The 14,440-nt window shown below is 37.8% G+C and overlaps 1 protein-coding gene across 4 annotated transcripts in view; it reads right to left on the bottom strand.

Annotated features, from left to right (window-relative positions):
* Positions 1-14,440, bottom strand: part of Fam204a (family with sequence similarity 204 member A) — a 28,521-nt gene that overhangs the window by 11,602 nt on the left and 2,479 nt on the right. For 2 of the 4 annotated variants that reach the window (XM_050148853.1, XM_050148869.1), the window contains exons 2-7: positions 11,120-11,184; positions 10,883-11,068; positions 10,293-10,380; positions 10,140-10,170; positions 9,862-9,961; positions 847-936 (exon numbers count right to left, since the gene is read on the bottom strand). In XM_050148853.1, coding sequence (XP_050004810.1) covers positions 847-936; positions 9,862-9,961; positions 10,140-10,170; positions 10,293-10,380; positions 10,883-11,068; positions 11,120-11,176 — 552 coding nt within the window. In that variant the 5' untranslated portion in view covers positions 11,177-11,184. Of the gene's footprint in view, positions 1-846; positions 937-9,861; positions 9,962-10,139; positions 10,171-10,292; positions 10,381-10,882; positions 11,185-14,440 lie in introns of all 4 variants that reach the window. The other 2 variants (XM_050148847.1, XM_050148861.1) reach the window with 1 other exon arrangement.

The following is a 14,440-nucleotide window of genomic DNA, read 5'->3' as shown; positions in this document are numbered from 1 at the left end:
TTAAAAAAAAAAAAAAAAAAAAAAAAAAATCTGGAGCCGGGAAGTGAGAGACTGCACAGCACTGTGAGTGTCTTTGATGTAACTCATTTACACACTCAAAGTATCTACGAGCATAAATTCTACTGTACTTTACCACAATACAACAATTCACAAAATGTCAGTCTGTTTTGTTTGAAATAGGGTCTCACACTGTAACCTACGTTGGCCTTGAAATCAGAGTAATCTTTTTGCCTCAGCTTCCCAAATGCTTGCATTACAAGCAAGAACCACCACACCCATATTAAAATGTCAACTTATTTTTTGATTTTTTTCAAAGCTATACAATTGTCATTTATGCTATTTCTACCTAATACCCTTAATATCCATAACTCTGAAATTTCTTTTATATTAGCCACTAACACACATGTATAAACGTTATACACAGAATAATGTGACCCATTATTTTTAAAGACTATGAAAAGGCTGCAGGGTGTGAGTGCAGAGCACAGCTGTCCTCAGTGAGGATCAATTGAGCTAGACACAAAAGGAAAATGAAGGTGCTCCTCTAAGCGCACCTAAAAAACAATACCAACCTCAAACAAAATAAAGCAAAAAATGAAACAAAACAAAACAGAAAACCTGCTGAAGCCAGGTAAAACTAGGGTCAAATATCAATTACACTACAGAGAAACCCCGTCTTGGAAAACAAAACAAAACATATCAATTATGCATAATTTTCAGCCTACATTTTAGACCAGAATAAATTTAAAGCATTAACGTCAGCACAAAACCTATCATTTCAAAACAAACAGTAGGAAGGGAGAAAAGAATAAGGGCAGAAAGAAAATCAGAATCAGTCTGACTTACCTCTCGAGTAGCTAGCTGGTTGCTGAGCTCTTCAGCCTTCTCAACATCCCATTCCTCCACAGCCTGGTCTATCCTCTTTTCAAGGCCTGACTAGAAAGAAAGAAAAACAAAACAAAACAAATTATGGCCAGGAAAGAAAGTCAATCATTTGCTAACTAAGACTATGTCACAGGACTATAGCAAATGCAGCATCCACTCAGTCCTCTCAATAACCCTATAATAAAGGCTTGCATCAATTTCAATTTATCGATAAAACATTTCTAAAACATTCAGTGACTAGTCAAGGTCCCCAAATTTCTCAAGCTAACAGTAAAAAGAAGATGCAAATTCAGATGGGGAGGGGGGTGTAGAACAAAAGACTGCTAAACCCTAATAACGGCAAAGTTAATTACAGCAATGATTCAAAATTATGGAACACTTACCACATGGAAGAACCTGGGGGCTTATACTAAAGCTGTCATTGCATCCTTATAACAGCTCCATTCAATGCTAGCTTGTTTGCAAGAGGTAGAAACAGTCATAAATTGCTCAACTTGGCTGACATGCGTCTTTAAGTTGTAAAGTTATCCCACACTCAGCTTTGCACAAACTCTGAGTTCTCATCAACAGCCCATTCCCACAGCTCAACACTCTCACGCCCAAGTCTCTCGCCATCTTCAAACAGGGCTATTACGCTGACTACACTGAAGAAAGCAAGAAATAACAATCATTTTATTATCTTCCTATGGAAATATTTTAATTTACTAAAACTGCTTCAAGAAATCAAAAATTTAAAGGTCATGGAATCACCAAACTAGGTAGGGTTTATCAAGACACCATGATATAAACAAGGTCTAGTTGTGAATTGTTACTTCAGAATATAAAACATTTAAGTGGTCTAGAATGTGCTTCTTGAAAGACAATTTTATTCTAACAACTACCCCCTATCCCTTCTTTTCAGCACAGTGTATCTTGGACTTCCTCCTCCTTATATAACAGCAAAAGTGTTAAGAAAATCTCTTTCACTGTCAGATCACAGCAGTCAACAGAGGGATTTTGTTCCTGTACTGATGTTGAAATGAAGACTTTATAAACTACAACATAATCCACCAAAAAACAACAAACTGGAAGCAGAGGCCACGGAGCATCTCCCTGGATGTCTGACATAAAAAGACTCCTGTATCACAATCCCATCTGAGAACCAGGGTGGTCAACCTGCTTTCTATAGCAGCTGAAGACCTTCATTCAACTAACTACCCTTCATTATCTCTAGCCTTAGGCCACATGATTCTAATGCCATTTTCTACTCTTGTACAATCTCCAGATCTTCCCTGCCTTGTCCTCCGTAGAACTGTCCTCAGGCTGGTGCAGATAACACAGCAGACTCTTTTCCAACTCTTTTCATTTCCAAGAAGCCAACTCTGTCTACTCTAAGCCTGTGCCACTCCAACTGAGATCTACGTACCAGTTCTGACCTGCCAATGTGCGAATCTACTATGCAAATGTTTTAATTCATAAAAATACTTCAAGAAATCAAAATTCTAAATGTCATGAAATTACCAAACTAAGTAGGACTCACCATACACTTATCAAAAGTCTATTATTTGGGTTCATGCAAAGAGCTAAGCTAAGGATCATTTGCCAGAATGCAGATAAACTACCTGGCTACCAGGTTTATCTAGATAACTCTTTCTTAGCCTCATCTATGGCATTGTTATAATTAATAATCTCCAGCCACAAGTGCCATCTTATTAATGTTCCTTCTGCCTCTGACACACTTCTCTTTAAAAACAAACAAACAAAAAACCTTTCCCATCTTTTTAGTATTCCAAAATCCTTGCACACAGGAGGCACTCACTCAGCCTATCCTACTGCACTGAACGTTGCAGTACAATAACCCACCCACACTGGTAGCCCCAGATAAGAATTCCACAAGTGTAACACTGAAATAATGATACCATTTCAGTCTAAAAGGGGTAACATACTGTCATGCCTATTTATACAAATTTATGTGCAACAAATAAAAATGTATTTCTTGGAGCTAGAGACCAATGGCTCAGCAGACAGGAATACTGCTGCCATTCAGTGGACCCCAGTTCAGAACCCAGTACCAGCATCGGGTTCCAGAGGATTTGATACTTATTCTGGCTTCTGTATTTCTTCTGGGCTCAAGGGTATCTTTATCTTGAGCTCCCAGAGTGTAGTACAATTAGAAGTTTATATTCTCCATTTAGAACTTCATATTTAATCTATAATGGAAATGAAGCTATTTATTTACAAAATGCTAAAACAATAGCCTATACTCCCATTGCAGAACAAGAGATTTCCTCAAAATGCCTTTGAGACAGATGAAGTAAACATTAATATCAAATTCAATTTTCTTATATCACAAGGACTGAGGTAGCCAGATACCTCAATTCAGTATTACCCAATCACCTAGACAAGCTCCACTCTTTCACCTTAGGAACCTGTCCACTGATCCTCTCTTCAGACATGTATGTTACGCCCAGCAGCTGTGCTCCCTTCCATTACCCTAGGCTCTTGAGACTGGAAAGGCTGGGTGTTGCCTTCTGTAACCCAAAGATTCTTAGACCCGAATTACCTCCACCTATTGAACCATTCTACTGAATCAACTTGTTAATGTCCCTCTGGTACACAGAGCTACAGCTCAGCACTGAATGTCACCAAGGGAAAGGAAAACTCCTATGAACTGCTGAGCTTAAACATAAGGTTAAGTTTCACTTTAAAATTAAACCAGAAGAGGAACATCCCTTAGTAGTATTGCCTAGAATACAGGAAACCCTGGGTTTAATCCCTAGCACTGCACTAAATCTGGAGTAGTGATGACACACACTTGTAATCCCAGCATTTGGGAGGTGAATACAGAAGAATCAGAAGTTCAGGGTCCTTGAAGGTCATGGTGGCACACGCCTTTAATCCCAGCAAAGGGTAGCAGAGGCTGGCAGAGCTCTGTGAGTTCATGGCCAGCCTGGTCTACACAGTGAGTTTGTTTTCTTCTTTCATACAGTACTTTTGTCTTTTTCTTCTTTTCAATTTCATTGAGACAGGATCTCACGCTGTACCCAGGCTGGCTGGGAGCTTATGGCACTTCTCATGCCTCAACCTCCAGAGTCCTGAGTTTATAGGCATAATCTATGTAAGATGCCTAGCTATGAAAATTTTGTATTAAGAGACATGCAAAATTCTTGTACTATAAACACTCCCTTCAACATAAGAAAATATTCTGCCAAAAACTCTGCTGAGAAAGTCAAATGAACTAGAATTTCCACCCAAGAGTTGAGCAATCTGGGAGGGTCTCTAAACTTCTACGGCAGAAGTTCTCTCGTTAAGATCAAGTAAATATAAAGCTGTGCTCACTACAAAATGATGATGAGGGTATGTAAGATGCCTAGCTATGAAAATTTTGTATTAAGAGACGTGCAAAATTCTTGTACTATAAACACTCCCTTCAACATAAGAAAATATTCTGCCAAAAACTCTGCTGAGAAAGTCAAATGAACTAGAATTTCCACCCAAGAGTTGAGCAATCTGGGAGGGTCTCTAAACTTCTACGGCAGAAGTTCTCTCGTTAAGATCAAGTAAATATAAAGCTGTGCTCACTACAAAATGATGATGAGGGTCAAGAAAATACATGTGAACTATTTAGCTAATATTTAGATTACAGTAACCACCCAGTGGTGTTACTGGTTCCTCTATCTCTAACATCAGGTGACTTCCAGGACAGGTTACACACCTCATCACACTTCTTTGGGGGCTCAGATACAAGTATCAAGAATTTGACTCTGGGTCAGTAAATTGTCTCATCAAACAAGATTTAAGTATCCAAGCTTTTTAAGATTTTCCAGACAGGTCCCAAAGTAGCTTCTGATTTAAACAGGATCTTCCACACCAGAAGACCAACAGGAGCTGACGGGTAATATTGACAGCAACAGTGCCTTGGTACACTCTTCACACTTTTTACTCAAGTGAGACTTATCTCAGAGAGCAGGTATACAGAGGAATGGCAATTTACCCACAAGTGGATATGTTACCTGAGGGCACCTATATAACAGGTTCCTGTAAGACAACGATTGACGTCTAATCAATAAAGCTGTCCTACAGATGTCAAGACGGCACAACAAACAGGTGTGAGGACTTCATGGGCACTTGACGTCAGGGGCTCAACCCACATGCGCATACAAAAAATCTCTGTGACTAAAGCTCTTTAAGGCCAACAGCATCACAATATATTTCTCCACAAATCTCAATGCTAAATGTTTATTTGGATAATATATTCAATCTTTAAAGCATGATAAAACAAATTATCTATGGGAATTTGCTTAATTATGATATAATCTAAATATCTAGGAGCAAAATGAGGCAATTTCTCCATAAAGAGGAGGGAACAACATTTAAATATAAACCTAAGTTAAATATACATAAATCATACAAAATTTAGAGAAATCAAAAACTAAATTTATTACTTTAGAAAAATTTAGACAACCAAAAAAAAGTTTAAAGTAAGACTTTAAACCTACCTGCTGTTTGTTTTTTAATGCAAATATATCAGAAGACTAATACTGGCCCTCCCTCCAGAGATCACCATGGGGATAAGAAAACACCATGATTGATATCTCCCTCCCAACATAGTCAAGGCAGTCAGGTCTCGATGTGATCTATATACTAGAGTTCCACATAAGGTCCTGATGGAAAAAATACTCTATCACAAAAAGAACAAGTGTGAAAAAGATATTCTATGCAGCAGCAGTTGAACAACTTTATACAAACATCAAGGACAGTGATTCTAAAAAATAAAAAAAGTACCTGTAGTTTTCATACCAAAAGTATCCATTTGACATACCCAGGACTACTACTTCAATAATGACAGCTATCTAATAAAATTGAGTCAACTATAGAATACTTGAGATATTTAGAGTGAAATTAAAGGGCAAAATTTATTTTGAAGAAATTCCCACATAGATTAAAAATAATTATGTTATGATTACAGAATTACTAACAAGCCCCATTAACTGCTGCCAGACACAATGACATCTGCATTTAATACAATGAACACCTTAAAACAGTGTTGAACATTAGGAAGACTATATTTAAAAAAATACAAGCCTCTCTGCACTGTCTGGCAGGCAGGGGACAGCAGTGTTGTGATACACATTCTGGGTTAAGCCAGTTTTGCTTGGCAGGACTCCAAGGGGGGGGGTGATAGTCATAAGATTAAGAAGTTTTGTTTTGCTTTACTGTTCTTGAGGGTTGAGTGAAAACAAAATAAAAAGACTTTCTGATATTGAGACAGATCAGCCTCTGCTCCAGAGAATAAAATGCTAGACTGGAAATACATATTTGTTTACACTGCACTACGCATCTACACAGTGCTACCAGATCCCTAACTATCTGCTGGACTTAAAGTTATTTATAGCTTTTATCACGATGTCTCCAATGTGGACATTTTGCTTTTCCTTTTTAAAGTTTATTTGCTTTGCTGGACTCACAGTACGACCTCGGCAGGACAGCAAAAGCAGCATCATGTAAAAACCATGATCCCAACCGAGAAAGTGAGTGCAGAACTGCCGGCATGCAGTTATACTCGACTCCCAAGAGAAGCTGAAATAACTCGGCTTTACTAAACCCTTTCTTTCCTTTCATGCTTACATCTACTTGTAGACTAATAAGTGCTGGCAAAATAGAAGTCTGGCCAACAACAGTTTCCTTGATAGGAAGACTGTAACGGCGTAAGCGAATGCAGACAGATTGTCAAAATATAGACAGCTTTAATGGAGGAATAGACCTATAGAACCACCGTTCCCGCGGAGACCAGGAAAGCAGAAGCGAGCGCTGGGAGCACGCTCGCCAAATTTATAGGAAAACTTTAGCCTGAGGCAAACACGCCCCCTAAGGGGTGGGACTTATCCCTACATCTCCCCCTTTTGTCTAAATAAGACAGAACTAAACCAAATACAACTATATACAATAATAACAAATAAATATAACAAACAATATTGAGAATCAAAAGTTTTGCTAAACATTCTATCTCAAGGAGTCTAAATAATGTAGAGAGTAACTACAATTATATAATCTTCAACTCCATCAAAGATCCGAGAAGGGAATAAATATTACTTAACAAACGAGATATATCCAAAATGTGTAACAATTGACAAAGACAACTGACTACCTGGGCAATCACCCAAAGTCTCGTTTGCAATGTTGAGTCAACCAACTTTGGCTAAGGCCTAACATAACTGACATACCATTATTAAAGGCAAGGAACTTTTCAAAACTATCTTACCCTGTCTTGGCAGGATATGACAGTCCTGTTGTATCCATTGATGCACGCTCTGTATCTCTGTCAGTGGTTGAGGTATGGGCTTTTCTTAACCCAAAGGCCAGTTCTGCCAAGAAGACAAGCTCCCAGTGGAGTGTCTTTGGTGCTCAACGTTCTCTCGGGAATAGAGCGGTGTTGCCAGGAGCAATTGTGTCTCACTATCACGAAACTCTGAGTTATATTAAAGGCCATATTCTACAGCTCTCCAAAGAGGTTGAAGATTATCTATCTATACTGAGTATAATCTCTATATATCTAAAGAACCTGATTAGTCTAATTACAAATGACAAACTTAGATGACTATTAATCTATATAATTCTCAATATCTATCTAACTTAAAGACTAAAACAATAAACAACTGTGCAATATATGAAGACAATGATCTTCATCTGTAAACAATGTCATTACATATCAAATGTAAACAATGTTATTACATAAATAGTATCAGAGGTAGAAATGTACATTGTGATATGGTAGATGTATCAATACAATATAAGCATATTCTTATACAAAAATAGAGGTAGGAACACTCACATTCAATATTCAATATGTCAATATACAGAAAACAGTACCAATACAATTTTCTAAAAACAGTAACTCACAAATACCAATCATCCCATCAAACCAGTTAATCCCCCCCCCTTTTTTTTTTTTGAACATACCCCTAATTCCATAAAACATCTCCCCATCCCCTCAACCCCAAACCAACCACTAAAAGATGTCCCTAACCCTGAGGGCAAACTCTGTTGGGAGAGGGGACGTCGTCCTCTAAGATTGCTTCAAGCTGACATGGGGGCGATGTTCTCCTTAGGGGCTCCTGTGAAAGCAAATGATGGTAAAATTCCCAAATTAACCTTTGACCTAAGAAAATTATAACTAGTCCCTGAGCACTTTGAGAAGGTCCTGCCAGAGTGTTGTCAAAAATGTGCACCATTCGAAATTGTCTTGTGCAGTTGGTACCAAAAAACAGGTCTCATATTAGCGCGTAGAAAAGAGAAAAAAAAAATATTCATGACGTCATAAAAACCAGGTTGAGTTGATGTTGTGGGGCCCCATCTTCATCCTGGAAACTTCAAAAATTACTGTAGGAAAATTTGTTGCTTGTTATGGGAAATTTAAACACTAACAACAAGGACATATACTGACACATGTTTTATGACTCAGATTTTACTTGCAACTCTACCACTGGGATTTGTGGGAAATGTATTATTTCTGTATCTGCTTAAAGGTTACTGCTCAGTAGTAGGTGCAGAAAATGAACCTAGGGCCAAGTACCTGGTGTAATAGGGACTATTTTGGAATTAATTCTTTGCAAAACTGGAGAGAAAAAGCCACATGAAAAATGCTCTGACTATAATCTCAGTCATAGACTGAATCCATAGGATCACTTGATTGTGATCAGGAATTCAATACCAACCTGGGCAACATAACCAGACCTCTCATCTCAAACAGAACAAAACTCCAAACATAACACAAACAAAATTTGTTGTGATAGGCCCTTAATTTACAATCTTCTCAGTGAAATATCACCACCTAATTAAGTATTTAATATGAGAGGTTTTTCATGAGAAATACCAACCAATCAGAAAACAGCAAAGGTCTTTAGGTACATAGTACTCAGCAGTGATCCATGTAAAGGTATCTCCTTAAAGGAAGCACAAGACACATAGGTCCCACTTGCTCCCATAGGCCTCTAACCCCACCTCGGAACACAGGATTCTCATTATCTTAGACTCTCCCAACACCACTGGCCACCCCCACCATGAATATGTGCGTTATTCCTTCAAGGCCTTTTCTAATTTCTAAAGAGTAACAACTATAAATAATACCTCAGGCTCAGACACTGCTCTGAGCCCCCACCTCATACTAAGCAATTATTTACTCTTTTCTTGTATTCTGATTCACACTTATGCCCCAAACAGAATTGTGAATAGGTCTACTCTCAATCTTTTCTCTTCCTGATTTTTCTCAACTTTCTAACTCACTAGAGGAAAAACATGACAATTCTACCTTCACATTAAAACATGAAAGCACTCACACATTTTTTCCATCGTCATCAACACTACTGTCAGTCAACAGACCACTATCCTGTGCCTAGTCTGCTGTTTTCTCATTATTTTTGCTACATCCCCATCTATTCTCCATAACAGACAGGGAATCTTTAACTTAACTTAGATCCTGTCACTCTCTTAAAATCCAAGTGCACTGTAAATAAAGTCCATTTCCTACCTGCTCCCAGGCCACCCAGTTTGGGCAGTTCTGTAAGATTATCATGAGTCTTGAGCTATACTCTTCCTCACTGACTCCATTCCAGCCAGTCTAACCTTCTCACCAAAACCCACAAAGTTCTCACATTAACCCCTCCTTGAGGGTCTTCACCTGTTTCCGTAGCCTCCTAGTGGCCATTATTTATGTAAACAGCCTTTTACCACCCTTCAGGTCTCAGTGAAAGGGCCTCTTGCAAGAACAGCTTTCTTCACCCAAGGCAAAAAGAGTGAGGCTCTCACAATGATACTTTCACAACTTACTCTTCGGAAGAGTTTTAAACTAGGTATCCACTTGTTTATCAAGCATCTTTTTAGAACACAGTTTCTAATTATATAATTAATGAACTAGTATCTTAGGCAAGGTTAACAGCAAATACATCCTGCTAGCTAATATATGATGGAATAATAGATAAATAAGAAAATGGATCTTACTTTCTCAACTTTTTTCTGTTTAACCGGCGGTTCAAATCTATCATTGGCTCCAAAGTACTGAGTAAGCTCCTTCCACTGTGTTTCATTTGAGGACTGTTCACTAAGACGATAAATTAAGACAAATTATGACTCTTTTTGCTTTGACTATTTTTAACCAGTTGCAATAATTACACTTCAATGACTACTTTTCATGTTTAATCATTATCAAGGTAAGTAATACAGCAATCTAGAAAGATCCACAACACTGCTGAATAGTAACTAGTTTAAATTCCACCCACCTGTGAGATTCTTTTTCATTCTTCAATTTGCCTAAAATGAATTTAGAATACTTAATTATTCAGCTATTATTTAAAAATCATGTTTTAAGAAATTATCCCAACTAGTCAATTCAGAGTTAGAACAACTAACAATCTAAATTTAAAAATAAACACCTTTTTTGGAGCGTTTTCTTTTTTTCTGTTTGAATCTTGATGTTGAATTTTTCTGTTCAGAATGTCTTTTATGCAATTCTTGAAATTTCTATGTAAAAAGAAAAAAATAGTATGGGTGTGTGCTAAAGATTAACATACATTTTAACATGTAAAATGTGTTAAGTAAAATCCTTATGTTCTGCCATTTCTAAAGTCACCAACTAAGGAATTTGCTCTTGGGATACATACTCCAGTCCTCACAACTCAGGTGAATTGGGATAGTCACTTGTTTTAACACAAGCTGTTTGATAACAGAGAATGACACTAAGTGATTTATAATTAAATGAAGAAAAAAAGAAAGAAATTCATTTGCCATGCTAGGCAAAGTAGAGCAGATAATCCTATGACATTTTCCTTCTTCTACTTATGTAAACTAAAACTAGAATCAGAGTATCCAAATGGCTAAATGAGCAGCAGCTCTTATGAGCCCCTGCTATCTGCTCCATCACAACATGCACAGACACGGAGGACACACGCACACTTGCCTACACTCCACATGTTCAGGGAATTCTGGAAACACGCACTTTCCTGACAATAACAAGGAAACCTACGTTCCACATGTTCAAGGGAATTCCAGAAGGACACTTCTCATATGCATTGGCACCAGCCTCTGTTTCCGGTTCTGGCTGGCCCGCTGGGAAATCTGACATCCTTGGCTGGCTACTGCTGCCAGTCTCTCCATCCTCCTGTAAATTAAATTCTCTGAGTTCTGGATTCTCTAGTGTGGCTTCATCTTCCTGTAAATTAAATTCTCTGAGTTCTGGATTCTCTGGTGTGGCTTCATCTTCAGAATCTGACTCAACATCGCTTTCATTTAGCCCAGGAGGTAACAGCCCACTCCACATCTTTTCTTCTAGAAGGAGAAAGGGAAAAATGACTTCAAATAGTACCCACAGAAACTATTTTAAAACCACTAACAGATATCCCAGGAGACCAGTATATCTACCAATGACTGAGGAACAGTCAATTTAAACTTTAAAATCTAAAATGAGATGAATCCTCCATATAAAATAGCTAAAATCAGTTGTGTTAAGTTGAAAAAAAAGTTTAAAATTATCTAACAGTTTAAGTATGTTACAACATACACCTTCAGACAAAGCAGAATATTAATTCTCTAAAGTGTGGGTTATTCCGCTTAACTGAAACAGTAACAGTAAAGCACACACCGCTCAAGAATGTCACACACTTAACAACACACTCTGCAGGAATTTAAAACAATGTACTTTTTTAAATTTTATTTTGTCATTCTTTTATTGAGACAGGGCCTTACTCTGGAGCCCAAGCTGGCCTTGAACTCCTAAAGATCCTCCTGCTTCAGCCTCCTAAGTGCTGTGGCTATATATACACACGTATGAAACATCACAGCCAGCTTAATGCTTAAAATACCGTGCTTTGTGTTGTACTCATTAACGAACAAAATAGGTGGACGCATCATCTATATGAAGCACATTTAACTTTCAAAAGGCTTACTGTCTAAGAATTAGGCTGACAAAGAAAAAACTTTAAGTTGCATACATATGTTTAAAGGGTGCAGTAGAATGGGTAGCAAGATGGCTCAGCAAGTAAAGGCATTTGCCGCCAAACCCCATGACCTGAGTTCACCTATACATGGTAGGTGAAAAACAACTCCTGTAAGATGTCTCTGACCTCCACCTGTGTGTATGCAAGCACATCCACACACAGAATAAGTAAGTGTAAAAAGTTACTAGTAAATAAAAGGTGTGGTAGGTGAAAAAGACACCCTAGTTTTAGATTTTACACTGCCGAAATAAACCACATGAAATGTAATTCAGCTTTTCTGAATAATAATATTATGTACTTGGGAAACAAAAGCTCAGTACAGCATTCAACAGTATCTGTATAGCCCACTAGTATAATCATTAAATTTCATGAAAATGACTTTTAGAATTAGTGTAATCATTCCCAAGATTATGAAAATTTCATTTCATTTCCATAGCACAGACTATTTTTTCATACAACTGAATCCAAAAACAGTTACATCTCTCAAGATTCGTCGTCACTCAGAAGGACCAGTAGAACAGAAAGCTGTCTTGCTCAAAGTCCTGTCCTATTTTGAAATTACTCTAGGAAGAAAACCAACCCCATTCTTTTCAGGTCCCAGGTATCAGGGATCTTTGCATTAATCTCAATTACATATGTCTGCTTTCTTGTAAGGACCTCCTCTCAGATTTAAAGAAAAGGGGTTTGTGTTTGTACTTTTTTTGGCCAGGTTTACCAGTACTTGATTTTCTGAAACACTCTCTTGGCTTTTTACGAGAACCCCAACTAGTCTCCTGACTCCAGTTCCACTTAGGCAGAACAACATCAGGTAACAACTCTGACCCTCGGTTTCTTCACTATAGCACAGGATAAGATAATCACACTGATTATCTTGAGGATTAAATGAGATACAACACTCCAGAGCATTCAGTTCAGGAGGTTCTAGGGGCTCAGTGAATGTTTGGTGGTGAAAATCTTTTTTTTTTTAAATAACCTTGAACCATGCATCAAAACACAAATGTGCATTGGCTCTTGCTATTATTTCTGTGGCCATGAAATGCATTTTTATAATTCCTAATATGGACAGTAGGGCCCGTAAGATACCTCTAAATTTTCTGATATTTGTGATGCTTCATTTATCAGCTGATATAAATCATGTTCCTCCCTGATCTCCATAGCCTGACATGAAGCTTCTAAAAATAAACCTGGTATTTGGCTTCTGAACAGGGCAATAAAACAAGAGGCAGATTACCAGACCATTAATGGAACTCACATATTAATATGCTTTATTTATAAAGGTCTTCTCTAACCATTATGTATAATTTTCTATCCAGAATTTACATTCAACTCCAAGTAAAGACCCAAGTTATATGTGTTCAGCCTTATAAAACCTGAATCTACTCCTGAACTTGGTGTGTATATTTTAAAAGTTGAAATAAAGGGATTCTTGAGATATTCGGTAAAATAGGCCACTAGGGCAAGTGGAGTAGTAACAGCCTCCAAAACATCTTTACGGTCATTATCTGTAAAAGGGTACTGAAACGGCAACAAATTTCAGACATTTTTTAAAGCATGCTTGGGTGTCTACTATAGAAAGTACACCCATGGCATTTTCTATTGCATGCTAGACATTCTCTAAGAGTCTGGGAACAGAAGCACACAAAAGACGACAGGATCTGTAGCCTCACAGAGCAAGGCTAACCCCATGGCAAGGAAATGTCACTCAGCCTGCACTTAGAAAGCATGTGCCCCTACAAGCAGAGCTCTGTTTCAGTATGTTGGGAGTTTCACAATCCACATGCTGGGCACTCACATGTGCTTCCGTACAGAGAGCAGTCTCAGTTACCCTACAGAAGCTATGCTTTTCCTTGTCAGTTTTCAGACAGCTATCCAGTTTTCATGGCTCTTTGACCTTTTTCAAAATTACTTTATCTACTGCTCATACGGCTTCCAAAATTGTCCTCAATATGGTATTTTCCTAGCTCCATAGTATAGTAAATGTATCTGAAGAAAGAAGAAAAGTTAAAAGAACCTCCAAATCCAAAACAAAAAAATTCAAATAAAGTATATTTTTTAAATTTACTACTTAAAAATCTTAAACCACACATCAGTTAACTGTGATATTGGGAGGCGGCACAAAACAAAAAGAAAACATAAACAGAGGTAAGGGAGATTCAGGTTTCTGCTGATAAACACAGGTAACTCCTGGAAAAGAGTCTGCAAAATGGAGCCGTCCATTAAAGCAGCAGCCCAATGTAAACCAGCCAATATGGAGAGGCTGCTTCCATCACTGTGTGTCACTCATATGGTTCCCTGGCCGCCTGCTACTCCTGTTGGGCTTCTTTGAAGGGAGATTCTTTATTTCTTTGAAGTGTCTCTTTCATTCCTTTCAGGATATATATCTTTATTTTAAGGGAGAAAATCCTAAATTAGTCTCTGAGAAAAATCACTCGTCCAATCTCAAAAGACGTGGAATAACAAACAGAAAGAAAGCAAATTCTTCTATGTAGATTATACCCAGGCCCATAGCACAGCTAATGAATTAATTTGTAAGCTTTCAATTTTTAGCCTATAACTAATATTTAATTTAATCATGATAGTCTCAAGGA

The sequence above is a fragment of the Alexandromys fortis genome, unplaced genomic scaffold (assembly GCF_014885135.2).
Source record: "Alexandromys fortis isolate MF-2015 unplaced genomic scaffold, M_Fortis_MF-2015_v1.1 scaffold_16, whole genome shotgun sequence".
Taxonomy (NCBI): Eukaryota; Metazoa; Chordata; class Mammalia; order Rodentia; family Cricetidae; genus Alexandromys; species Alexandromys fortis.
The sequence above is the reverse complement of the archived record's forward strand: the minus strand, read 5'-3'. Positions and strand labels throughout refer to the sequence as shown.